At 51.6% G+C, this 25,351-nt stretch overlaps 2 protein-coding genes across 13 annotated transcripts in view; both read left to right on the top strand.

Moving 5' to 3' along the window:
• The window catches only part of ANO1 (anoctamin 1), a 218,213-nt gene extending 216,004 nt beyond the window's left edge, over positions 1–2,209 (top strand). For all 12 annotated transcript variants that reach the window (XM_017948165.3, XM_017948164.3, XM_017948166.3 and 9 more), the window contains one exon: positions 420–2,209. In XM_017948165.3, the coding sequence (XP_017803654.1) occupies positions 420–686 (267 nt within the window). In that variant the 3' untranslated portion in view covers positions 687–2,209. The remainder of the gene's footprint in view (positions 1–419) is intronic.
• A 13,485-nt stretch (positions 2,210–15,694) lies between these two features.
• Positions 15,695–20,289, top strand: FADD (Fas associated via death domain). Its single transcript, XM_003909417.4, has 2 exons — positions 15,695–16,621; positions 19,013–20,289. Exons 1-2 carry the CDS (start codon positions 16,129–16,131, stop codon positions 19,351–19,353), a joined length of 834 nt encoding a protein of 277 aa, XP_003909466.2. The 5' UTR covers positions 15,695–16,128; the 3' UTR covers positions 19,354–20,289.
• Positions 20,290–25,351: the final 5,062 nt, after the last annotated feature.

Below are 25,351 nucleotides of genomic sequence, written 5' to 3' on the forward strand. Positions count from 1 at the left end.
AGAGGTGGTAGATGTTCAGGGGGGCCCTGGGAGGCTTTGCAGACTAAAAGTTTGATCCATTTGTGGCTATTTCCAGTTTCATGCTTTTCCCCAAAGCCTCAATGCTTGTTAGATTTGGCGATGCGTGACCCATCAGGTCACTTCCTGAGTCTTCTGGTCAAGGAATTCAGAATGACTCAGGTGATTTTCCCAATTACTGAGTTCAGATGCATTCGAGAAAGTCGGCCAACATTTCCCAAAGGCCTGCCGGGTGGTTCTGTGCCTCCTTTATACCTTCTGGGAACTGAGGCCCAGGGAGGTCAACAGGCCAGGAGGTCATGGGGCGGCGCTCCACCAGGTGGGGGCCAGGCAGAGAGGTCGGCAGCACTTCCCCAGGCACCATCCTCCCCGCTGCCACGCGCTGCCTCTCCTCCTTCCAGAACCTGGTCATGTTCATGAGCGACTTCGTGGACTGGGTCATCCCGGACATCCCCAAGGACATCAGCCAGCAGATCCACAAGGAGAAGGTGCTCATGGTGGAGCTGTTCATGCGGGAGGAGCAAGACAAGCAGCAGCTGCTGGAAACCTGGATGGAGAAGGAGCGGCAGAAGGACGAGCCGCCGTGCAACCACCACAACCCCAAAGCCTGCCCAGACAGCCTCAGCAGCCCAGCCCCCAGCCATTCCTACCACGGGGGCGTCCTGTAGCTATGCCAGCAGGGCTGGGCAGGCCAGCCGGGCATCCCGACTGACGGGCACCCTCTCCCAGGGGCAGGTGGCTTCCCGCTCCCGCCAGGGCCCGGTGGGTCCTGGGTTTTCTGCAAACATGGAGGAACACTTTCTGATAGGACATTTTCCTTTCTTCTTTCTGTTTTCTTTCCCTTGTTTTTGCACAAAGCCATTATGCAGGGGATTGTTTTTAATCTGTAGTATTCAAGATGAATCAAAATGATGGCTGGTAATAGGGCAATAAGGTAACAAAGGCAGATGCTTTGCAGAAAGAATGCTTGGAATCTTGAGTCTCCCTAGCAGTGAAAAGTGAGCAGAGGCCCCTAGAAACCCTCCTCTGAATCCTCCTAATTCCTTAAGATAGATGCAAAATGGTAAGCCGAGGCATCGGGCAAAAGCTGGTGCGATGCTTCAGGGAAAATGGAAACCCCAACCAAAAATAATGATTGATTCTGGTTCCAAAAGGTGTCACCTGCCTGTTTCAGAAAAGTTAGACTTTCCATTGCCTTTTCCTCCTGTCAGTTCAGCGGCTGAGAGAAAAGTGCCCCATCCCTGAACCACACAGGGGGCGTGGGAGCATCCCAGTTATTCCTGGAAAGCGAGAAGGGGGCACAGGTGTCCCTGATTAAGCAGGAACCAGCACCCTTGGCATCCCCGGCAGGCTCCCCGCTGTCAGCCACACACCTGCCCCCTCACACCAAGCTGACCTCAGAGTTGGTCGTCTTCCTTATGGGACAAAACCAGTTGACCAGAAAATGGGCAGAGAGGACCTCAGAAGCATTAAAACAGATGGTGTCAGGGTTTCAAGAAGTCTTAGGGCTTCCAGGGGTCCCCTGGAAGCTTTAGAATATTTATGGGTTTTTTTTTTTCAAGTATCAATTGTATGGTAGATTGAGGATATTTTTTCTGCAGCTCAAAGGTGGAGGGAGTTTATTAGTTAACCGAATAGCGTTGAGAGGAATTTAAAATACTGTTACTACCAAAGAATTTTATTAATAAAGCCTTCTATTTTGGTAACACTTCTCTATATTTTTACTCATAGGAATGTCACTGTCGGACAATTATTTTAAAAGTGTATAAACCAAGTCTCATAAATGATATGAGTGATCTAAATTTGTAGCAATGATACTAAACAACTCTCTGAAATTTCTCGAGCACCGAGAGAAACATCATTTTAGCAAAGGCCAAGAGGAAAAACAGAAATATATTTGTCTCGAACACATCATTGATGTGATGTTGACATTCCCTTTAATCTGCCAACTGTGATCAAAGTTCATAGGTGTCATAGATTTCCATTATTTGCTAAAATCATGCAATCTGATGCTTCTCTTTTCTCTTGTACAGTAAGTAGTTTGAAATGGGTTTTGTATATAAATACTGTATTAAAAATTAGGCGATTACCAAAAATCCTTTTATGGAAACCGTTTTTTAAAAAAGTGAATGTACACAAATCCACAGAAGACTGTGGCTGGACATTCATCTAAATAAATTTGAATATACGACACTTTTCCCACTTGAATGCTGTCTGCCTGAGTCCGCCTGGGAAACTCACAGGCCGTCCCCAAAGTCCAGTGGACCCTGCAAACTCAGCACTGACTGACAGGCGTCTCTTTCCTTTGGTGCCGGCCTGTGCATGGCTCTAAATGTTCTTGGGACTTTGTCTCTCTGTGCGTGTGTGCATTTGTGCATGCACACGTGTGTGCCTATTCATTTGCATTTGTTTTGCATGTATCATGTGCACTCCTGTTCACATTTGCTTGTGTGCATGTGCCTGTGTGTTTACATGTTTGTGTGCATCACATGTGTATGCATTTGTATTTGCTTGTATGTGCATATGGGTGCGGGTGTGTGTGCATGTGGACACGTGTGCATATATGCATGTGTGTGTATGTCTATGTGTGCATGCACGTGTGTATGCAGTGTGTGCGTGCTTGTGAATGCTTGTGTTTATGTGTTTGCATGGTTTGTGTATGTATTATCCATTCTCACACTGCTATAAAGAACTACCTGAGGCCGGGTGTGGTGGCTCACACCTATAATCCCAGCACTTTGGGAGGACAAGGGGGGTGGATTGCTGGAGGAGTTCAAGACCAGCCTGGCCAACATGGCGAAATCCCGTCTCTACTGAAAAAAAAAAGACAAAAATTAGCTGGGCATGGTGGTGCACACCTGTCATCTCAGCTACTGGAGAGGCTGAGGCAGGAGAATCACTTGAACCTGGGAGGCAAAGGCTGCAGTGAACCGAGATCGTGCCATCACACTCCAACCTGGGTGACAGAGTGAGACTCCATCTCAAAAAAATATAAATAAAGAGAACTACCTGAGACTGAATAATTTACGAAGAAAAGAGGTTTAATTGACTCACACTTTTGCATGCTTGACCGGAGGCATGACTGAGAGGTCTCAGGAAACTTAACGATCATAGCAGAGAGCAAAGGGGACGCAAGCACGTCTTCACAATGCTGGAGCGGGAGAGAGCGAGCAAAGGGGGCACGTGCCACGCTTTCCAACCATCAGATGTCCTGAGAACTCACCCACTCTTACGAGAATAGCATGGGGGAAATGCGCCCCATGATTCAACCACCTCCCACCAGGTCCCACCCACAACACATGGGGATTACAATTTGACATGAGATGTGGGTGGGGACACAGAGCCAAACCATGTCAGTGTGCATCACCCCAGGGTTCACACGCCTGTTTGCCTTTGCCTGTGTCTGTATATGTATATGTGCTGGTGTATGTGCATATGTGCTGGTGTGTGTGTGTGCATATGTGCTGGAAGGCAGGCGACTGATTGCGTCGAGGCAGCAGACAAGACCGTACTGATAGCAGGCGGCAAGATCGACGACGTACCGGTATGCGGCGCGACGGCACCGGAGGCAGGCAGCAAGATCGACGACGTTACCGAAGGCGATCATTCATGCGCAGCATAAGACTGACGATCGCGTTCATTGCACTGAGGTGGCAAGACACAAAAAGATCACTGGCGGCAAAGACGCGTCTGATGCGCAGCAGAAAAGACGACAAGAGCCGGCGGCAAGACATTACAATTGAGTGGCGGCAAGACGACAGCAATTGGCGGCAGGCAAGATGGGTACTGATAGCAGGCGGCGATTGTACTGATGGTGCAGGCGTTATCGATACTGGCGGCAAAGATTGCATCAATGGCAGGCGATCACCGTCTGGCGGCGATCGACGGCACTATGCGGCACTGGCAAGACTGGTCTGGCAAGATCGATTGCGCTCGAGGCATTAAAAGACAGTACCGAGTACTGCATTTGATTACGGCCGGCAATGCGGCAAGACATGCGCTGGCGGCATGCGTCATAATGATTACGGCCGAGCACAAAGACACAGGCCGAGGCATTACGTACTGGCGGCAGACAAAAGCATCTATTGGCGGCAGGAAAGACACGTACTGGCGTTACGCATCTGCCGGTGCGCATGCGCATTACGCCGGCAAGGCGCATTCATTCGGGCGGCATGTGCGCACAAAAATGGCGGCAAAAGACAGTACTGGCGGCAAAAGACTACTGCGTCGGCGCGGCGGCATTTAATACGCGCCTGGCGTTATCACGTACTGGCAAGTAAGTTATCATTGCGCTCGGCGTCTGCGGCAACAGGATACGCTAACACGCGCTCACGACATCCAGGCAAGGCAGGCACAGATCGATGGGATCGTATCCGATCTCAGCAGGCTCTTCCAAGAACCCCATATCTCGACCTCTGATCCCACAACCCAACAGACTAGTATTTAGGATTTCATGGACCCCAAATTCTCCAAAACCTTTTGAGACTGACCTTGGGTTGCCAATGTTTTCATCTGGGCAAGTGGGGACATGTTTTTAGAACCACCACCTATAATCACTATCACTTCATGAAAGAACGTATTTAACACCAAAATAGCAGCAAAGCAGTCGGCACTTGGGACTGGGGACGTTGTCCTTGTGCGGCCCTCGGGGTGGCCCACCTTCCCTTCACCGCCAGGACAAGGCAGAGCCTCTTCCGACCTGCAGCAGACCTCGGGCGCCCCCTTGTGCTGGCTCTCCTCAGCACAGCGCCTTGCCACCTTGGTCAGGGGCATCCTCCTAAAGCTTGGGCCCCACATTCTCGATCCTGTAGGGAGGGCCCAGCGAGAATGGTACCCAGGATCGGCACCGTGGGAACCCCTTCCCTCTGCCCTGTTGTCTCCATGGGTCCTCCCAGAGCCTGGGAGGGCACAGGTGGGGACCTTCAGCCACACCTGATAGATGAGGAAACAGGCTCTTGACCAAGATCTCAAGGTGCTTTAATGCCAAGTCTGAAGGCCAGACCTCATAAGCATGTATGGAACATTCAAGAAACATTTATTGAACTCCTACTGTAGGCCGAGTGCAATGGCTCATGTCTGTAATCCCAGCACTTTGAGACACCCAGGCAGGAGGACTGCTTGAGCCCAGGAGTTTGAGACCAGCCTGGGCAACATAGCAAGACTCTGTCTCTACAAGAAATTAAAAAAAAAAAAATAGCTGGGCATGGTGGCGAGCACCTGTGGCCCCAGCTACTCGAGAGACTGAGGTAGGAGAATCGCTTGAGCCCAGGAGGTCGAGGCTGCAGTGAGCTATGATTGCATCACTCACTCCAGCCTGGGCAAGAGAGAAAAACCCTGTCTCAAAAAAATAGATAAAAATTAGACCAGTTGCAGTGGCTCACACCTGTAATTCTAGCACTTTGGGAGGCCGAGGTGGGTGGATCACTTGAGGCCAGGAGTTCAGGATCAGCCTGGCCAACAGAGTGAAACCCAGTCTCTACTAAAAATACACATATATACAAAAAAATAAAAAATGAACTCCCAGTGTGTGTCAAGCATTAGGACAAGAAAGGTGAAGAACAAGGACACAGCGCCTTCCCTCCCACATGACATCCTCACAAAGGAAGTCCAATGCTGAACCCGAAAATCAACCGTGGAACCAGACAACTTCAGAAAAGGGGTTGCTCATGAAAATCCAGCAGGGAGTGTGACTGACTGAGGGTGACTACGCTGTGCAGGGAGGCCCCTTGGGACCTGAGCAATGCGGAGCCAGAAACACACACCAGAGGGGCCAGCAGGTGCAGAGGCCGAGGCAGCAGCTGCTGGACGGGCTCCAGGAGCAGAGGGGTGGGGAGGTGACAGGAGACGCAGGAGAGGTGGCTAGAGCTGACTCATGCAGGGCTCCGGCTGAGTGGAGACTTTGAACTTGGTGATAGGTGCCATGGGCAGGGCTGGGCGGTGCCTATGAGGGCAGTGATGGGATGTGACTTATGTTTGAGGTCATGGCCGCTGTAGGGTGGAAACTGCAGCCAGTGCCGCTACCGTACAGATGGGCACAGGAGGCTCGGAGAGGCCCAGGGCTCCACTGCAGCCATCCGCAAGCTGGCAGCACACAATCCTTGGACCCAGGAGCCTGGCACGAAAAGTCTTCTACTACTGGTCCCTGGAGTACTGTGGCTGGGGGCAGGGCTGGGGGCGAGCCCAGTGGGCCCTGAGGTCTGAGGGCACCAGCTGCACCACCAGGCCTGGCAATGACACACTGGTGGCCAGCCATGCGGGTTCTGCTGCTCCGCTCTGAGGGTGGAGGCTGACCATGAATAGCATCCAGCCCAAGACATCCTCTGTTTGGTAGGCTCAGCGCATGTTAACTTTTAAAGTTAATTTAATATATAAAGACCAGGCATTTAAAGTCCACGTCTGCATGTTCTCCTGAGAGATCACACCTCTACTGCACAGTCCCACGTTCGCCAGGTCTCATGCTCACATTCGACTGCAGCCGGCGGGGCCTGCCCTTCCCGAGTCTCCCCACCCTCCCAAACATGCCTGCCCACTGGCTATGGGGGCAGCTGAGGCTGGGGCCCTTCTAGACAAGCCTCAGACCAAGGTCCCTGTCTGTGGATCTGGAACCAGCAGTGGGATTCAGAGCTTGGCCAAAGTATGTGCTTGAAGCAGGGCTGTCTCCACCCCAAAGCTGGACTCAGAGCCCTGCCCAAAGCACTCACATCACCAAGTCCCACACACACACTCATCTTCAGGCCCCCAGGAGTTATTTGTGTGCCCCTGCCCCCAGGTGATACGTGTCCTCACACGTCAGGCAACATTTACCTGCCCGTGTTTTGAAAGAGCCACAGCAAAGAAGATAAATGTTAACACTTGCCAGAAAACTGGCCAGAAGAAAGTACTGGCACAGTGGCAGGCACAGAGGAGGCACCAGAAAGTGCTGAATTAATGAAGAAGCAAGTGAGGAATAGATGGATGGATGGATGGGGGATAGATAGATGAACGTTTGGATGGTGGATAGATGGATGGGTGGATGGAAGGATGGATGGATGAATTGATGGATGGATGTGTGGGTGGGTGGATGGATGGATGGATGGATGGCGGATGGGCGGATGGATAAATGTGTGGATGGATAGATGAATATGTAGATGGATGGATGGTGGATGGATGGGTGAGTGGATGGATGGATGGATGGATGGACGTATGGATGGATGGATGGATGTAAATAGATGGATGGATTGGGTGGACGGATGGATGGATTGGGTGAATGGATGGATGGATGGTGGATGAGTGGATGTGTGGGTGAATGGATGCATTGAATGGATGGATGGATGGATGGTGGATGGGTGGATGGATGTGTGGATAGATGGATGGATGGATGTGTGAATGGATGGATGGATTGAGTGGATGGATGTGTGAATGGATGGATGGATTGGGTGAATGGATGGATGGATGGTGGATGAGGTGGATGTGTGGGTGAATGAACGCATGGATGGATGGATGGATGGATGGATGTGTGGATGGATGGATGGATGGATAGATGGTAGATGGATGGTGGATGTATAGATGAATGGAGAGAAGGGATGGATGTGTGGATGGATGGACAGAGGGATGGATGCTGGATGAATGGATGGTGGATGGGCAGACGGATGTGTGGATGGATGAATGGGTGAAAGGATGGATGGTGGATGGATGGATGTGTGGATGGATGTATAGGTGAATGGTTGGATAGATGTGTGGATGGATGGGTGGATGGATGAATGGATGGGTAGATGGGTGAGTAGATGGATGGATGGATAGGTGGATGGATGAATAGATGGGTGGACGGGTGGATGGATGGAAAATAGACTGACAACTGAGTCTTTTTGCCTTCGAGCTGAATGGTCCTCAGGATCAAGTTAGCAGGGGGGTGGGTGGAGGAGGTAAGGGGGTAGTAGAAGGTAAACCTGATGCCTTCTGACCTGAAGACATGCTCACAGCAAGCAGTTCACCCCCACTCGCTCACACAGCCTTGGCAGAAGAGCAAATGGCAAAGAGACAGCTTATGCCTGGAGACATAGGACCATAGCCCAGGCATTTTCATCTGGCTTCCTCAGATGGGATGGTGTCTGCTGCCCCTGCCGGAGCCTGCCCAGAATGCAGCCATGGGGCAAAGGCTCAGCAGACACTCTGATTTCCTCAGCCCTGCCAAGTCATGTATTTACTACTGTCTATTTCCCTTCCCTTCTCCCCGTCTCCCCTACACAATTTTCATTGAAGTAAAACATAGAGAAAATTGCACAAAGTGTACAGTCAATCAACTTCCACAAAAAAATACACACTTTTGGAGCTGGGCACAGTGGCTCACACCTGTAATCCCAGCACTTTGGGAGGCTGAGGTGGGAGGATCCCTTGAGTTCAAGAGTTTGAGATCAACCTGGGCAACATGGCAAGACCCCGTCTCTACAAAAAATAAATTTTAAAAAAAAGCTAATAGCCCTGCGCGGTGGCTCAAGCCTGTAATCCCAGCACTTTGGGAGGCCGAGACGGGCGGATCACGAGGTCAGGAGATCGAGACCATCCTGGCTAACACGGGTGAAACCCCGCCTCTACTAAAAATACAAAACTAGCCAGGCGAGGTGGCGGGAAGCCAGAAGTCCCAGCTACTCAGGAGGCTGAGAGGCAGGAGAATGGCGGAACCGAGGCGGAGCTTGCAGTGAGCTGAGATCCGCCACTGCACTCCCAGCCCGGCGACAGAGCCGAGACCTGGGCCTCAAAAAAAAAAAAAAAAAAAAAAAGCTAAATATTAGTCAGGTGTGGTGGCTTGCACCTGTAGTCCCAGCTACTTGGGAGGCTGAGGTGGGAGGATGGTTTGAGCCTGAGAGATCGAGGCTGCAGTGAGCTGTGATTATGTCACTGTACCCCAACCTGGGCGACAGAGAAAGAATTTGTCTCCAAAAACAAAAACCCACTTCTGTAGCCAGGACTCAGACACTGAATGTCAATGCACGTCCTAAGTATCCCCTCAAACTCCTTTCTCCCAGCGGCTGTAGCCACTACCCGGACCCAGTTCCAACCTCTGCAGCATAAATTCTTTCTCCTGCTTTTGCTTGTTGGTGGCTGCCGCCCTCTGCTGGCTGCCTGCAGGAGCTGCACTCAGGGAAGGGAAAGGCCCCGCACCTGGCGTTGTTGTGTTGTGTTGTGCTGTGCTGTGCTGTGTTGTGTTGTGTTGTGTTGTGTTTGTTGTGTTGTGTTTGTTGTGTTGTGTTTGTTGTGTTGTGTTGTGCTTTTTTGAGATGGAGTCTCGCTCTGTCACCCAGGCTGGAGTGCAGTGGTGTGACCTCAGCTCACTGCAACCTCCGCCTCCCTGGTTCAAGTGATTCTCCTGCCTCAGCCTCCTGAGTAGCTGTGACTACAAGCGCCCGCCACCACGCCCGGCTAATTTTTGTATTTTTAGTAGAGACAGGGTTTCACCATATTGGCCAGGCTGATCTGGAACTTCTGACCTTGTGATCAGCCCGCCTCGGCCTCCCAAAGTGCTGGGATTACAGGTGTGAGCCACCGCGCCCGGCCTTAGTTTTCCATTAGGTTGGTGCAAAACCACAATTAGTTTGCACCAACCTAAAATATTTGCTGTGGTGGCAAATTACCACCAACTCTGCGGCCCAAAACAACACGAACGTATTCTCTTACTGTAGGTCAGGTTTCTGGCACAGGCCTCACTGGGCTAAAATCGACGTGCCTACAGGGCCGGCTCCCTCTGGAAGCTCCAGGGGAGAAGCCATTGTGCCTTCTGCAGCGTCCAGAAACCCTTGTCTTCCTGTCTGTGACCCCTTCCTGGCCACGTCTCTGCGCTGCCTCTTCTCTGGTTCTTCTTTTATGAGGATTCATGATTAGACTGGGTCTGCGGGGATAAACTAAGACAATCTCCCCATCTCAAAGTGCTTAATCTTCATGGCGTGGTTTTTTGTTTTGTTTTGGTTTTGGTTTTTTTGCTTTTGTTTTTGTTTTTGTTTTTGTTTTTTGAGATGGAGTTTCAGTCTCATCACCCAGGCTAGAGTGCAATGGAGCAGTCTCGGCTCACTGCAACTTCTACCTCTCAGGTTCAAGGGATTCTCCTGCCTCAGCCTCCCAAGTAGCTGGGATTATAGGCATGGGCCACCACGTCCAGCTAATTTTTGTATTTTAGTAGAGACGGGGTTTCAGCACATTGACCAGGCTGATCTTGAACTCCTGACCTCAGGTCATTCGCCCACCTCGGCCCTCCAAATTACTGAAATTATAGGCGTGAACCACTGCACCCGATCTCTTCATGGCATCTTAAAGTCTCTTTTGCCATGCAGACGAACACAGCTGCAGATCTGGGGATCACGGTGAGGGCCGGTGGGGATATGGACATCTGGGGTATTCTGTGGACATCTGGGGGTATTCTGTCTACCACATAGCCCTCCCCCTCAGGAAACAGTCTCTTTTTTCGGAAAAAATACGACCCCCAAGGAGAGCCAAGGATGCCCACATATTTAGAATAGCCTTGGGTGTTAACGACAAAGACCAAAATGGGCCGGGTGTGCTGGCTCACACCTGTAATCTCAGCACTTTGGGAGGCCGAAGCAGGCGGATCACAAGGTCAGAAGATCGAGACCATCCTGGCTAACACGGTGAGACCCCGTCTCTACTAAAAAATACAAAAAAAAAAGCCAGGCGTGATGGCAGGCACCTGTGGTCCCAGCTACTTGGGAGGCTGAGGCAGGAGAATGGCATGAACCCAGGAGGCGGAGCTTGCAGTGAGCTGAGATAGAGCCACTGCACTCCAGCCTGGGTGACAGAACAAGACTCCATCTCAAAAAAAAAATAAAAAGACCAAAATGAACGGGAAAAGAGAGAGAGAAAAAACCCAAAGACACTGAGACAACATAAAGGAAAAGGAAGCAGGACCCCGCATGGGGGCTCACGCCTGTAATCCCAACACTTTGAAAGGCCAAGGTGGGCAAATCTCAAGTCCAGGAGTTCAAAACCAGCCTGGCCACACTGGGAGACCCGCCTCGACAAACGATGTAAAACATAAATTAGCTAGATGAGGTGCCTCATTCCTCTAACCCCAGCACTTAGGGAGGCCGAGATGAGAATATCACTTCAGCCCAGGTGTTTGAGACCAGCCTGGGCGACAGAGTGAGACCTCATCTCTACAAATAATTTTAAAATTAGCCCCAGGTGCGGTGACTCATGCCTGTAATCCCAGCACTTTGGGAGGCCGAGGTGGGCAGATTGCCTGAGGTCAGGAGCTCGAGACCAGCCTGGCTAACATGGTGAAACCCCATCTTTACTAAAAATACAAAAATTAACCAGGCGTGGTGGGGGGCGCCTGTAGTCCCAGCTACCCGGGAGGCTGAGGCAGGAGAATCACCTGAACTCCAGAGGTGGAGGTTGCAGTGAGCCGAGATCACGCCGTTGCACTTCAGCCTGGATGAAGAGAGCGAAACTCTGCCTCAAAAACAAAAACAACAACAACAACAAAATAGCTGGGCATGGTGGTTTGTGCCTGTGGTCCCAGCTATTCAGGAGACTGAGGTGGGAGGATTGCTTGAGCCTGGGAGGTCAAGGCTGCAGTGAGCCATAATCATGCCACTGCATTCCAGCCTGGGAAACATTGGTAAGACCAGACTTTTAAAAAAAAAAAAAAAGAAAGAAAGCAAAAAGGATTCTGGACCTCATCATCCCTGTAATAAGATGACCGAGCTCATTAAAGCAAGTATTAAGATACCGTTTCTCTTTTCTTTTCTTTCTTCTTTCTCTTCTTCCTTCTTTTCCGCATTTTTCCTCGATTGTCCACCTGTCGCCCAGTGTAGTGGTGGACGTTTCGGCTCACTGCGTGAACCCTCTGCCCCAAGTTCAAATTCTCCTGTCTTTCAGTAGCTGAACTGAGCACCACTGCACCCAGCTGGCTTTTTAGTAGACATTTCACTGATGTTGGCCAGGCTGGTTCACCGTTGATCCTCATGATCCACCTCCGTCGCTGTTTTCCTGCTGATTGCATTGACACCCTACCGGCCTCTTTCTTTTTATTAGATAAGGCACAATGCTTAGTGAAAGAAAAAATACATAAACAGGACTTCATCAAAATTAAGCACTTTTTTTTTTTTTTGGCCAGGCAAGGTGGCTGACGCCTTTGATCCCAGCACTTTGGAAGGCCAAGGCAGGAAGATCACTTGAGGTCAAAAGCTCAAGACCCGCCTGGCCAACGTGATGAAATCCTGGCTCTACTAAAAATACAAAAATTAGCCAGGTGTGGTGGTGCCCGCCTGTACTCCCAGCTACTTGTGAGGCTGAGGCACAAGAATTACTTGAAGCTGGGAGGTGCAGGTTGCAGTGAGCTGAGATCATGCCACTGCACTCCAGTCTGTGCGACAGAGCAAGACTGTCTCCAAAAAATAAAATAAAATAAAATAAGCATTTTTGCGATTCAAATTCAGCTGGATTTTTTTAAACTAAGCATTTTTGCACATCACAGATTACTATCAATGGACTGAAAAGGCAGCTCACAAAATGGGAGAAAATACTTACAAATCACATATGTGATAAGGGACTAATATCTGGAATACATAAAAACTCATATAACTCAACAACAACCAAAAAAACAAACAATCCGATTAAAAATGGACAGAGGACTTGGAAAGACATTTCTCCAAAGAAAATATATAAATGGCTGATAGACCCATGAAAAGATGCTCAACATCATGAGTCTTTCAGGAAATGCAAATCAGAACCGCGAGACACCATCTTACACCTGTTAGGATGGCTACCGTCACAAAAAAAAAAAGGGGCCAGGCATGGTGGCTTGTACCTGTGAGCCAGCACTTTGGGAGGCTGAGGTAGGCGGTTCACTTGAGCCCAGGAGTTTGAGACCAGCCTGGGCAACATAGTGAGACCACCTCCCCATCTCTACAAAAAATGTAAAAATGAGCTGGGTGTGGGCCAAGCATGGTGGCTCACGTGGTAGCTCATGCATGTTGGGAGGCCAAGGTGGGTGGATCACATGAGGTCAGGAGTTCGAGACCAGCCTAGGCAACATGGTGAAACCCCATCTCTACTAAAAATACAGATATTAGCCAGGTATGGTGGCGCATGCGTGTAATCCCGGCTATTCAGGAGGCTGAGGCACAAGAATCACTTGAGTCCGGGAGGCAGAGGTTGCAGTGAGCTGAGATCATGCCACTATACTCCAGCCTGGGTGACAGAGCAAGGCTTTTTTCAAAAAGAAAAAAAAGAAATAGCTGGGTGTGGTGGTACACACCTGTAGTCCCAGCTACTTGGGAGGCTGATACATGAGGATCACTTGAACCCAGAAGGTTGAGGCTGTGGTGAGCCATGATTATGCCACTGCACTCCAGCCTGGGTAACAGTGAGAGCCTGTCTCAAAGAGGAGGAAAAAAAAAAAAAAACAGAAAGTAGTAAGAATTGAAAGGGAAATAATTGAAAGAATTGACTGGGATCCTTGCTGGTAGAGATGTCAAGTGGTACAGCCACTGTGAAAAGAGTTTGGTGATTTCTAAACAAATATTAAACATGGAATTAGCACATAATCCAGCAATTCCACATCTGGATGTATCCCCAGAAGAAGTGAAAGCAGGGACTAGAACAGATATTTGCACACTCATGCTCATAGCTGCATCATTCAAACAACTAAAACACAGAAGCAATCCAAGTGTCTCTCCATGGATGAACAGATCAACAAAATGTGTTCTATCCATATAATGGAATATAATTCAGCCTTAAAAAGGCAGGAAATGCTGACACATGCTACTGTATGGATGAGCCTCTGAAGACCTTATGCTCAGTAAAATAAGCCAGCATACACTTGTAGTCCCAGCTACTCAGGAGGCTGAAGCAGGAGGCTCACTTGAGCCCAGGAGTTTGAGGCTGCAGTAAGTGATGATTGCACCACTGCACTCCAGCCTGGGCAACAGAGCAAGACCCTGTCTCTAAAAAATATAACATAGGCTGGGCATGGTGGCTCAGGCCTGTAATCCCAGCACTTTGGGAGACCAAGGTGGGTGGATCACTTGAGGTCAGGAGTTCGAGACCAGCCTGGCCAATATGGTGAAACTCTGTCTCTACTAAAAATACAAAAATTAGCCAGGCGTGGTGGTGAGTGCTTTTAATTTCAGCTACTGGGGAAGCTGAGGCAGAAGAATGGCTTAAACCTGGGAGAACAGGGGTTGCAATGAGCCAAGATCGTGCTGCTGCACTCCAGCCTGGGCGACAGAGGGAGACTCCGTCTCAAAAAAAAAAAAAAAAAAAATGTTTAAAGATAAAATAATAACAAGCCAGTCACAAACAGACAGAATACTGCAGGATTCCACTTACATGAGGCCCCTAGAGTCATCGAATTCATAGAGACAGAAAGTAGAACGGGGGTCCAGGGGCTACGGGAGGGGAATAGGGCATTGCTTAACGAGTACAGTTTCCGCTTTGCAAGATGAAGAGGGCTCTGGAGATGGGTGGTAGTGGTGGTTTCGACCATGTGAATGGACTTAACGCCACTGACTTGTTCACTTAAAAATGGTTAAGATGGTCAATGCTATTCTATGTACATTTTATCACAATAAGGAAAAAGGAATGCCAGGCACGGTGGCTCAAGCCTGTAATCCCAGCACTTTGGGAGGCTCAGGCAGGCAGATTACGAGGTTAGGAGTTCAAAGCTTGCCTGGCCAACAGGGTGAAGCCCCGTCTCTACTAAAAATACAAAAATTAGCTGGGTGTGGTGGTGCACGCCTATAGTCCCAGCTACTCGGGAGGCTGAAGCAGGAGAATTGTTTGAACCCGGAAGGTAGAGGTTGCAGTGGGCCCAGATGGTGCCACTGCACTCCAGCCTGAGCCATAGATCGAGACTCTGTCTGAAAAAAAGAAGAAAAAAGGAGATTCGTGGTTGGTGGGGGAGGGGAGGAGTAAATGCTAACGGGTTTCTTCTTGGTGTGATGAAAATGTCCTAAAGTTAGACAGCAGTAAGGGTTGCACAACCTTGTGACCACATTGAAAACCACTGAAGTGTAACTTTAAAAGGGTGAATTGTATGGTATGTGAATTATATCTCAATTTAAAAAAACAAACTCAACTGGCATCACCCCCTGCCCCACCCTGTAGTAAAGCTGGGTCCTTGTTGGCTGGTGAGGGCTCTCCTAATCTGCACCCCCTCCTCACCTCCAGACCCACGGCCTCACTGCTCCTGGAACCCCAGCCCTCCCCTGTGCTCTGCTCTTCTGTTCTCCCTGTGCCCAACTCTTCCCCCCACACCTAGGTACCTGGCTCCTCCCAGCCTCCACCTGCACCTTTACAGAGACCCCATCAGACCACCCGGCCCCCCACCCTCCATACGCCCACCCCGTGAACAGACTCCCTTTCCCCTGGCTCTTCTGAATTTCTGGCATACTGTATGATTTCCTTATTTTTATTTTTTTAATAGAGATGGGGTCTTGCTATGTTACCCAGGCTGGTCTCGAACTCCTGGGCTCAATCAATCCTGCCTCAGCCTCCCAAAGTGCAGGCATTGCAGGCTAAGCCACCATGCCCACCACGACCTTATCTTCTGGAGCGTGTCGCTTTTGTACTTATGATGTAAACTCCAGGCACGCAGGGACCCTCGAACTTCGCTAATTTGTCCCCAGCCCCTACTACCTGACACAGTAGGCGCTCAATAATGTTGATTTAATAAAAGATTGTTACTTTGGAAATCATGTATTATTTAAATCACATTTTTAAACACAAATAAACTTCTGAGTAGTGTTTTCTGCACACACAAGAGGTCCCCAGGGGCACCAAAGAACGCATTTTCCACGTTTGTCCCTAAACGTTAATGCATAAGTAACGCTTGTCACCAACAGGTGTGAGGTCACGTGACGTTCGGGCTGCACCCTCCCCGGCCCGACCCTGCCCTGCACACAGTAGGGCCGCACTGCGCTTTGCAAGCAGGTGGACTCTGCAGAGGCGCGACCGCCCTCACCGCAGAGAGCTGGGCCGGCGGCACAGTCTCTGGACACCCAAGACCCCACCTCCCACCCGGAAAAGAGACGATCCGCCGGGCGCAAGCGCAGACGCCACGCCCGGCCGCTGCGCCGCCAGCCAGGGCGGAAACGGCTACGGCTTCGCTCGGGGCGCATGCGCGGTTCCTGGAGTTTTCGCGAGATAACAGTCCAAAAGGCGCCCTGGTCGACTTCCGGTAGGGGATCCGGCACCGGAGTGCACGGCCGAGGGTGGAACTTTGGGCTGTTGGGCAAGCGGCGATACGTGGCCAGGGCCAGAGAGCCGAAGACAGCGGGCGCGCGACCGGCCAGGCCACAGCCCCGGCCGCCTGCAGGCCCCGCCATGGACCCGTTCCTGGTGCTGCTGCACTCGGTGTCGTCCAGCCTGTCGAGCAGCGAGCTGACCGAGCTCAAGTTCCTATGCCTCGGGCGCGTAGGCAAGCGCAAGCTGGAGCGCGTGCAGAGCGGCCTGGACCTCTTCTCCGTGCTGCTGGAGCAGAACGACCTGGAGCCCGGGCACACCGACCTCCTGCGCGAGCTGCTCGCCTCCCTGCGGCGCCACGACCTGCTGCGGCGCCTCGACGACTTCGAGGCGGGGGTGGCGGCCGGGGCCGCGCCTGGGGAAGAAGGTGGGCTCCGGGTCGGGCCGAGGGAGCCAGGGCCTGGTCGTCCGGGTGTAGGTGCTGCGAGGCTCCTCCCGTTGGCCTCTAGACGCCTCCCCTTTGCCCCCCTTTGCCGGGTTTGATTTGCGTGGGTTTTCTCCGTTCAGCCCTGTCTTTGCAGATGGGAGAGCCAAAAACGCAGAAAAGTTCACTTACTCAAGGTTGCAGGGCCTGGACACGCTCAGTTCTTTTTCTTCCACCCCTTTCTGCCCGGGTAAATTAGAAAACTCACTGAAGAAAAAGTGAGGAGGAGTCAGAGAAGGTGCGGGGGAGGGGCAGAGGTTGGGTGAGCCTGCTCGCATCATTTCCCTTCTGTCTCGGAATATATCCAGGGAATGCCCTTCTCGGCTGTCTGAGAGTAATACTGTCATTCAGTAACTCTTACCCAGGGGCTTACAGTGTGCCGCTTACCCCTCTAACTGCCAGATATAATTTTCGCAGTAGCCCTGTGGCTGAGGTACTGTTACCTGTCACTGTTCGCATTTTACGGAGGACAGGACTGTGGCTCACAGGTCAAGCGGCTTGCGGAAATGCGCAACTAACAGAGCTAGGCTTGGACCGAGCAGTCCGGCCTCCGGATGGGTGGTGGTAGCCCCTGCACTGCCACTCTGGTCAAGTTCATGGTGGAGTGGCTTCCTGTCCTGCTCTCGGTCACTCCCTCTCCACCCTCGCCTGTGGCTTGCGGCAGCTTCCAGGATAAAAATGAGAAACCCTGAGTACAGCAGTTTCTCAGCCCTACCCCCTTGTTCTCAGAGGCGGGAGAGGCTTGGGAGTGCACTGGGGACGCCTCTCAGAGGCTTTCAAACTGTGGCCTGGAATCCACCATTGGGTCACGAATCAGGGCATCAATGTGACACCATGGGTTTCACTCTATAAGGACTAGTGCCTGTTCAGGGCGGGATGGACAAAACAGCTCTGCCTGAAAACAGTCAAGTCCAGATTTTAAAAAAACGAAAGTGCTGAACAAGCAAAACAGGACGGGATTCATGGATATTTAATGTCTGGAAAAACACTGATAAATTGCATTTTAAAGGCGGTCCACGAAACGTAGCTGACATTTGAGATGTATGTGTGCTTGGTTTGTGTCGTCACGTAGTTAACTGTGTGCTGGAAGAAGTACACTAGAACGTGAACAGTGGGTGTAGGCAGGTTGGTAGTAGGTGATCTGCCTCCCTCCTTCCCAGAAGTTCAGCATAGTGGTTAAGGGTGGACTTTGGCACCGCACTGTCAGGGTTTCAGAACATGGCTCTGCCATCGGTTAGCTACACAATCTCAGGAATGTCCATCAGCTTCCCTGGGCCTGAGTTTCCTCATCTGTACAGTTGTAACACGGTGCCCAGCCCACACGGCTGTCAGAGCTGCAGGAGCTGGTACATCTGCTAATGGTGTCTCAGAATTGCCAGGAGCAGTCCAAGCAGCACCCTGTCCTGCCTCTCCTTTCCTCTCTTCATGTTCCAGAAACGGCCTTTTATGGTCTTGTGACCAGCTCCCTGATCTCAGTGGTGATGTCAGCAGATGAGGAGTATGGTAGCCAGGGACTGAAGACTGGTGGTCAGTCGGGGCAGCTTTCAAAATAACAATTGGAGTGCCTACTAGTTTCCTGTGATCGCCATAACAAATGATCACAAATCTGGTGGCCTAAAGCAACAGAAATCTATCCCCTCAGTCTGGAGGCCAGAAAGCTGAACAAGCAGGGTGCCACCGACCCGCACACCCTCAGAATGCTGTTGGGGAGGGTCCTTCCACGTCTCTTCCGTCTTTGTGGTGGCTCCAGGCATTCTTTGACTTGTGGCCGCTTCACTCCAGGCTCACACAGCCTTCCCTGTGTGTCTCCTACAAGGATGCCTGTCACTGGTGCATCCAGGTCATCCAGGATGATCTCTCAAGACCTTCAGCTTACCTTTGCAAAGACCCTTTTTCCAAAGAAGTTAACCTTCATGGTTTCAGCAGTTTCACATGAACATCCCTTGAGGTGACATCATTCAACCTGCTATAGGGCAGGATGTGGGATCAACCCTATTTTCTTCCCTCCAACAACTCCCCAGCCCGTCCCTCAGTGTCTCCTGCCCTCAGTAGGTAGCTCTACTGCAGCTTCCTTTGGCACTTGAGTCTTCAGTGGGCCACACCTCCTAGGATAGTATTGGAGAGCAGGGGGTTTGCCTGAGGTGTAATCAGGCCACTCTTGGGCATTTGGTGACAGCCCCTCTGCTGCCAGACGACTCTAGCCTCTGCGGAGGAGCTCGTGTAGGTACCTCTGTCCCCTGAGCACTTGGCGTCAGTGCTGAAAAGCCCTGGGGAGGGTTGTGGGGTTGCTTGTCTCCAAACCCCCGGTAAACCGCTCTGTTCTTTCCTTCTCAGACCTGTGTGCAGCATTTAACGTCATATGTGATAATGTGGGGAAAGACTGGAGAAGGCTGGCTCGTCAGCTCAAAGTCTCAGACGCCAAGATCGACGGCATCGAGGACAGATACCCCCGCAACCTGACAGAGCGCGTGCGGGAGTCACTGAGAGTCTGGAAGAACACGGAGAGGGAGAACGCAACGGTGGCCTGCCTGGTGGCGGCTCTCAGGGCCTGCCAGATGAACCTGGTGGCCGACCTGGTACAAGAGGTTCAGCAGGCCCGGGACCTCCAGAACAGGAGTGGGGCCATGTCCCCGATGTCATGGAACTCAGACGCATCCACCTCCGAAGCATCCTGATGGGCCGCTGCTCTGCCCTGGTGGACCACAGGCATCGGCGCAGCCTGGAGTTCGGTTCTCTCCAGGAACGTAGCCCAGCACTGTGAAGATCCAGCAGGAAGCCAGGCTGAGTGAGCCACAGACCAGCTGCTTCTGAACTCAAGCTGCATTTATTGATGCCTCTCCCGCACCAGGCCGGGCTTGGGCCCTGCACAGGTATTTCCATTTCTTCCTCACTATCAGTCTGAGCAAGATCCTGTTGTTTCCACTAAACGAACTCCTACGGGAGTAGCTGGAAAGTTGGAACCGTGTCCAGCACAGAAGGAATCTGTGCAGATGAGCAGTCTCACTGTTACTCCACAGCAGAGGAGACCAGCTCAGGAGGCCCAGGAACCCGGAGCAAAGCAGGGAGGTGTGGGAGAACTGGGATATGAACCCCCGCCATCCGGCACCAGAGTCTGTGCTCAACCACTGTGTCGTTCTGCTGCCCCCGCAGTTGGCAGCGAGGCTGTTTTGTCCTGTTTCCTTGGAGGCCACCACGGCAGACCTGGACACTAGGGTCAGGCGGGGTGGCGTGGCGGGGAGAGGCATTGCTGGGGTCGCGGTGGGGAGACCTGGTTGGCCGTGGTCCAGCTCTTGGCCCCTGCGTGAGTTGAGTCTCCTCTCTGAGACTGCTAAGTAGGGACAGTGATGGTTGCCAGGACGAATTGAGATAATATCTGTTTGGTGCTCATGAGTGACGGACACACAGCACTCTAAATCTTCCTTGTAAGGATTATGGGTCCTGCAATTCTACAGTTTCTTACTATTTTGTATCAAAACCACTATCTTTCTGATAACAGAATTGTCAAGGCAGCGGGATCTTGTGTCTTTAAAAAGCAGTCCTCTTGTTTCTAAGGTAATCCCGTTAAAACACTTGACTTTACAACTTCCATATTACAAAGAATTTTCCATTCCTGTTGGTGATTCTTTCATTTCGGATATGCTGGTTAGTCCCAGTACCGCCGGTTTCAGGATCCCTGTCAAGGCCTCCAGCCTGGGATGGGGCGGCTGGATTTCCTGACAGCTCGCTAGCTGCTCATGAGCAGGGTCTGCCCTTAGTGAACGGTGGTCTGCTAGGGTAGCTTTTGCCACTCTTAGAATTTCCCTGCCCCACCAAGAGAATCAGAATCAAAGCCAAGTGGCTGTTCTCTGTCCCAGCTCACCAGCTGTGATGTGGGTAAGTCCAGTGTGCCGTGCTGTAGGTGGGATCTCAGCCAAGGCCGCAGGACACTGTCCACACTAAGCTGTGGACCCCGGCCTTTGAGCCCCACCACACCGTCGCCTGACACTTCCAGATGCCAGACACCTTGCTAGGAGCAAAGGCCACAGCAGTGAATGGGACAGAAGTGGAGCCCCGCCCCGTTTGCCTCGAAAACCTAGCAGAAACAAGCTTTACCCCGTTCATCACTAGCTTGGGTGCCGCCGTGGAGCTGAGCTGGTTGCCATCCCAAAACGGCATGGCCTGACCTCCTACACACTGTGCACCCCCGACCCGGCGCACGCCCGCTCTCAAGGCGCAGGTCAGGGCTAGTTCTGTAGAGAACAGACATGTCGCGCCTCACTGTCCCTAAGTGTGAGCACGTTGGCTTTGGGGAAGAGATTTTCATGCAGTGAGTGGGAAAGTAATCTTTTTTTTTTTTTTTTTTTTTTTTTTGAGATAGAGTCTCACTCTGTTGCCCAGGCTGGAGTACAGTGGCACAATCATGGCTCGCTGTGACCTCCACCTCCCAGATTCAAAGGATTCTCCTGCCTCAGCCTCCTGAGTAGCTGAGATTACAGATGTGCACTACCACACCCGGCTAATTTTTTGTAGTTTTAGTAGAGACAGGGTTTACCATCTTGGCCCAGCTAGTCTCGATCCCCTGACATTAGGCAATCCACCCATCTCGGCCTCCCAAAGTGCTGGGATTACAGGTGTGAGCCATCGCACCCGGCCTGGGTTTCCATTCTCAGTAGTCCTGCCTGTCCTCCCTTCTGGGCCACTACTGTCCATGTCTACGACAGGGGAAGTGTACCAGCCCCTGGCAGCAAAGCCACAGAGCATGGCGACATGCAGCAGACTTGCTCCCTGGGGAGAACTCAGCATGGACAAGAAACTGCCCCCAGAAGACGGGATTCAAAGCCAGGTCGAAACACCCATTCGTTCAGCCAACCCATCAATCCATTCACCAAGCGGCTGCCATAACGGCGCTGGGCGCTGCACTGAGGCTACCGCAGAGCCAGACAGGCAGCTGTCCTCAGGACGCAGAATGTTCTTCGTAAAACAAAAGGGAGCAGTGTAGAACACACATCTGAGGGTACAGAAAACGCAAATGCTTCTCTGGGCACTGCAGAAGGACAGGTGACGGTGGCACGTATTTGATCATGGCAGTTATTTTCTGGATGATAAGCTGTGTATACTTTTTGTACTTCCCCCATTTTCTTTTCCTTTTCTTTCTTTTTTTTTTAAATGAGATGGAGTTTTGCTCTTGTCGCCCAGGCTGGAGTGCAACGGCGAGATCTCGGCTCACTGCAACCTCCGCCTCCCAGGTTCAAGCTTCTCCTGTCTCAGCCTCCTGGAATAGCTGGAATTACAGGCACCTGCCACTATGCCTGGCAAATTGTTGTACTTTTAGTAGACACAGAGTTTCGCCATGTTGGCCAGGCTGGTCTCGAACATCTGCTCTCAGGTGATCCACCCGCCTCAGCCTCCCAAAGTGCTGAGCTTACAGGCGTGAGCCACCATGCCTGGCCACTTTCCACATTTTCTATGATTTTTTTTTTTTCTTTTTCTTTTTTTTTTTGAGATGGAGTCTCACTCTGTCGCCCATGCTGGAGTGCAGTGGTGTGATCTCGGCTCACAGCAAGCTCCACCTCCCAGGTTCACGCCATTCTCCTGCCTCAGCCTCCCGAGTAAGTGGGACTACAGGCACCCACCATTATGCTCGGCTAATTTTTTTGTATTTTTAGTAGAGACGGGGTTTCACTGTGTTAGCCAGGATGGTCTCGATCTCCTGACCTCATGATCCACCCGCCTCTGCCTCCCAAAGTGCTGGGATTACAGGCACAAGCCACCACGCCCCGCCGTATTTTTCATTTTTAAAAAATTGTCTGCCAGATACAGTAGTAGGTGTAACCTGAACCATTTGATGGGGCGTGTTTCCGGAAAGCAGGGGAGAACATGTGTGTCAGTCCTGGCTCAGTCCCTTCGGCCTCCATCCCTCTGAAAGGGGCCACTAGATAAATTTTAATTGCTTGCCAAAAGCTGGGGCAACTTGCTTCTCAGCCTTCAAAAATAAGCAGTGAGGCTGGATGCAGTGGCTCAACTGTAATCCCAACACTTTGGGTGGCCAAGGTGGGTGGATCACTTGAGGTCAGGAGTTCAAGACCAGCCTGGCCAACATGGTGAAACCCTGTCTCTACTACAAAAATTAGCCGGGCGTGGTGGCACGTGCCTGTAATCCCAGCTACCTGGGAGGCTGAGGCAGGAGAATCACTTGCACCCAGGAGGCAAAAGCTGCAGTGAGCAGAGATCGATCGCACGTCTGCACTCCAGCCTGGGTGACAGAGCAAGACTCCATTTCAAAAAATAAAAATAAGCAGTGAGATTTCGTCCAGAACCCCAGAGGCCAGGCCCCAGGTCATTCTGTTGCCTCACTGGCCCACAGAGCCCTTGGGCCCAGCTTCTGCCTCTGGTCCTGAGATGTCGCCTCTCACCCCCCTGTCTCTGCAGCTGAGACGGGAGAGGCAGAGGCAGAGCGTTTGCCTGCCACTGACATGAAAGGCTGCTCCAAGGGGAAGGCGTTCTGGATCTTTCTGTGAACCTCTCTGGGATTGAGGTGGGACAGCACCACCTCCCACCCTAAGGAGGCTGCAGTTTTCGACATGGATTTCTTTTTTTTTGAGACGTGAGTCTCGCTTGTCGCCTTCAGGCTGGAGTGCAGTGGCGCCGAGTCTCGCTCACTGCAAGCTCCGCCTCCCAGGTTCACTTAAGTATTCTCCTGCCTCAGCCTCCTGAGTAGCTGGGACTACAGGCGTCAGCCACCGCCTCGCTAATTTTTGTATTTTAGTAGAGACGGGTTTCAATCAGGGTCTCGGATTCTCCTGGACTCCAGGATCCGGCCCGCCGGGCCTCCCAAAGTGCTGGGATTACAGGCGGAGCCACCGCCACCGCTCGGACATGGATTTCTTAAAGCAACTTGAAAAACAAATTCCATGGGTTTTTTTTTTTTTTTATCACTATCAGGTAGAATTTGTGTTTCTGGAAAAGGTACACACAGATCTTGGGCTTACTTGAAAGCTGGAGGTAACAGCCACCTCTTGCTCTCTGACTCCTTTTTCCCCTGAGAAAGAAGAGAGAAGACAAGTCCAAATGTCTGTGCTTTGTGGGGGACTTCAAGGGAATTTGATCAAGCGTTTCCTGAAACAAAGGGTCGACCCTCTGGTCTTCAGGTTCCAGCAGCCTCCCCGCTTCCTGCCCTTCTGCCTTCTGTTACACAGTGCCCCCTCCACGCCGCACTCACACTCGCTGCCAGATTCTCACGGCCACCCCTCTCCAGGCCTCACTCCCTGGTGCTCCTGAGACCACACCCCTCACAAACTGTACTTGCTGAAGTCACAGGCTGCTGCAGCTTTTTTGTTCTGTCGGATTTCTAGGGCATCCGACACCTTCCGTGACCATTCTCTCCAGGAGCTCTTCTCCCCGCTCCCCGCTGTACTCCTCAGGCTCCCTCATGCTCTCCCCCAGCCCCAGCCTCACCCCTCCTCTAGGGAGCAGACCTTTCTTAGCCTCACCCATCCTAGGTCCCTGGCACCTGCCAGGTATCTCTGGAACCCAGATCTTTCTCTTGCCCCAGACCCCAGCTGCCTAGGGGCAGCCTCACAGCCGCTGCTACAGCAAACTACCACATAGTTACCGCCTTAAGCAGCACAAATTTATCTTACGGTTCTGGAGGCCAGAGGTCCAAAGTGGCTCTCCCTGGTCTACAGATCAGGTGTCAGCAGGCTCCTCCTGGAAGACCTAGATGAGAATCCATGTCTTGCCTTTTGCATCTTCTAGAGGCCGCCTGCAATCTTTAACTTATGGCCCCTCCCTCCATCTTCAGGTCCACAGATGAGCATCTTCCCATCTCTCTGACTGATTCTCCTGCTTCTCTCTTACAAAAACTCTTGTGACTGCATTGGGCCACCTGGATAACCCAGGATCCTCTTCCCATCTCAGCATCCTTAATTTAAACACATCTGCAGAATTTCTTTGCCATGTAAGGGAACATATTCACAGATCCCAGGGATTAGGACATGGGTACTGCCAGGCGTGCAAGCCACACCTCACATTCAGCCTCCCTACAGCCTGAGCCGCGTTCCATGCCTGACACCACCGTCTCGTCAGTTGCCCAAGCCACAAACCCTCCTTCCTCTCCCCACTGTCACTCTCTTCCGTCAATTAAAACTGAGCCCTGGGCCAGGTGCAGTGGCTTTCATCTGTAATCCCCGCCCTTTGGGAGGCTGAGGGGGGAGGATCACTTGAACCCAGGAGTTTTAAGGCCAGCCTGGCCAACATAGGGAAACCTCATCTCTAAAAAAATAAAAGTAAAAATAAATGTAGCTGGATGTGGTCGTGTGCACCTGTGCTCCCAGCTACTCGGGAGACTGAGGCAGGAGGATTGCTTGAGCCCAGGAGGATGAGGCTGCAGTGAGCCGTGATCATACCACTGCAGTCCAGCCTGGATAACAGAGCAAGATCCTGTCTCAAAAAAAGTAAAAACAAAACTGAGCACCAGGTCCTACACTTTGTAGCTCACAACTGTCTCTCCTGTCCACCTCTTCTGCTCCCTGCTGCCACCCCCACTCCTAGTGGGGCCTCAGCACTTTCCACTGGACAACCACAGTGAGTGACCTCCCAATTCATCTCCCACCTCTGCCGCTGCCCCCTGCCCCCTCCACTCATCCAGCCTGTCTCCCGTCAGCAGCCAGAAATAAACTGAGTCATGACAGTCCC

The sequence above is a fragment of the Papio anubis genome, chromosome 12 (assembly GCF_008728515.1).
Source record: "Papio anubis isolate 15944 chromosome 12, Panubis1.0, whole genome shotgun sequence".
Taxonomy (NCBI): domain Eukaryota; kingdom Metazoa; phylum Chordata; class Mammalia; order Primates; family Cercopithecidae; genus Papio; species Papio anubis.

Coding starts and splice junctions, on each gene's coding strand:
- FADD (XM_003909417.4), top strand. CDS start 16,129: ATGCGCGGTTCCTGGAGTTTTCGCGAGATAACAGTCCAAAAGGCGCCC. Junction 16,622..19,012: donor GGCCGCGCCTGGGGAAGAAG/GTGGGCTCCGGG, acceptor TTTCCTTCTCAG/ACCTGTGTGCAGCATTTAAC.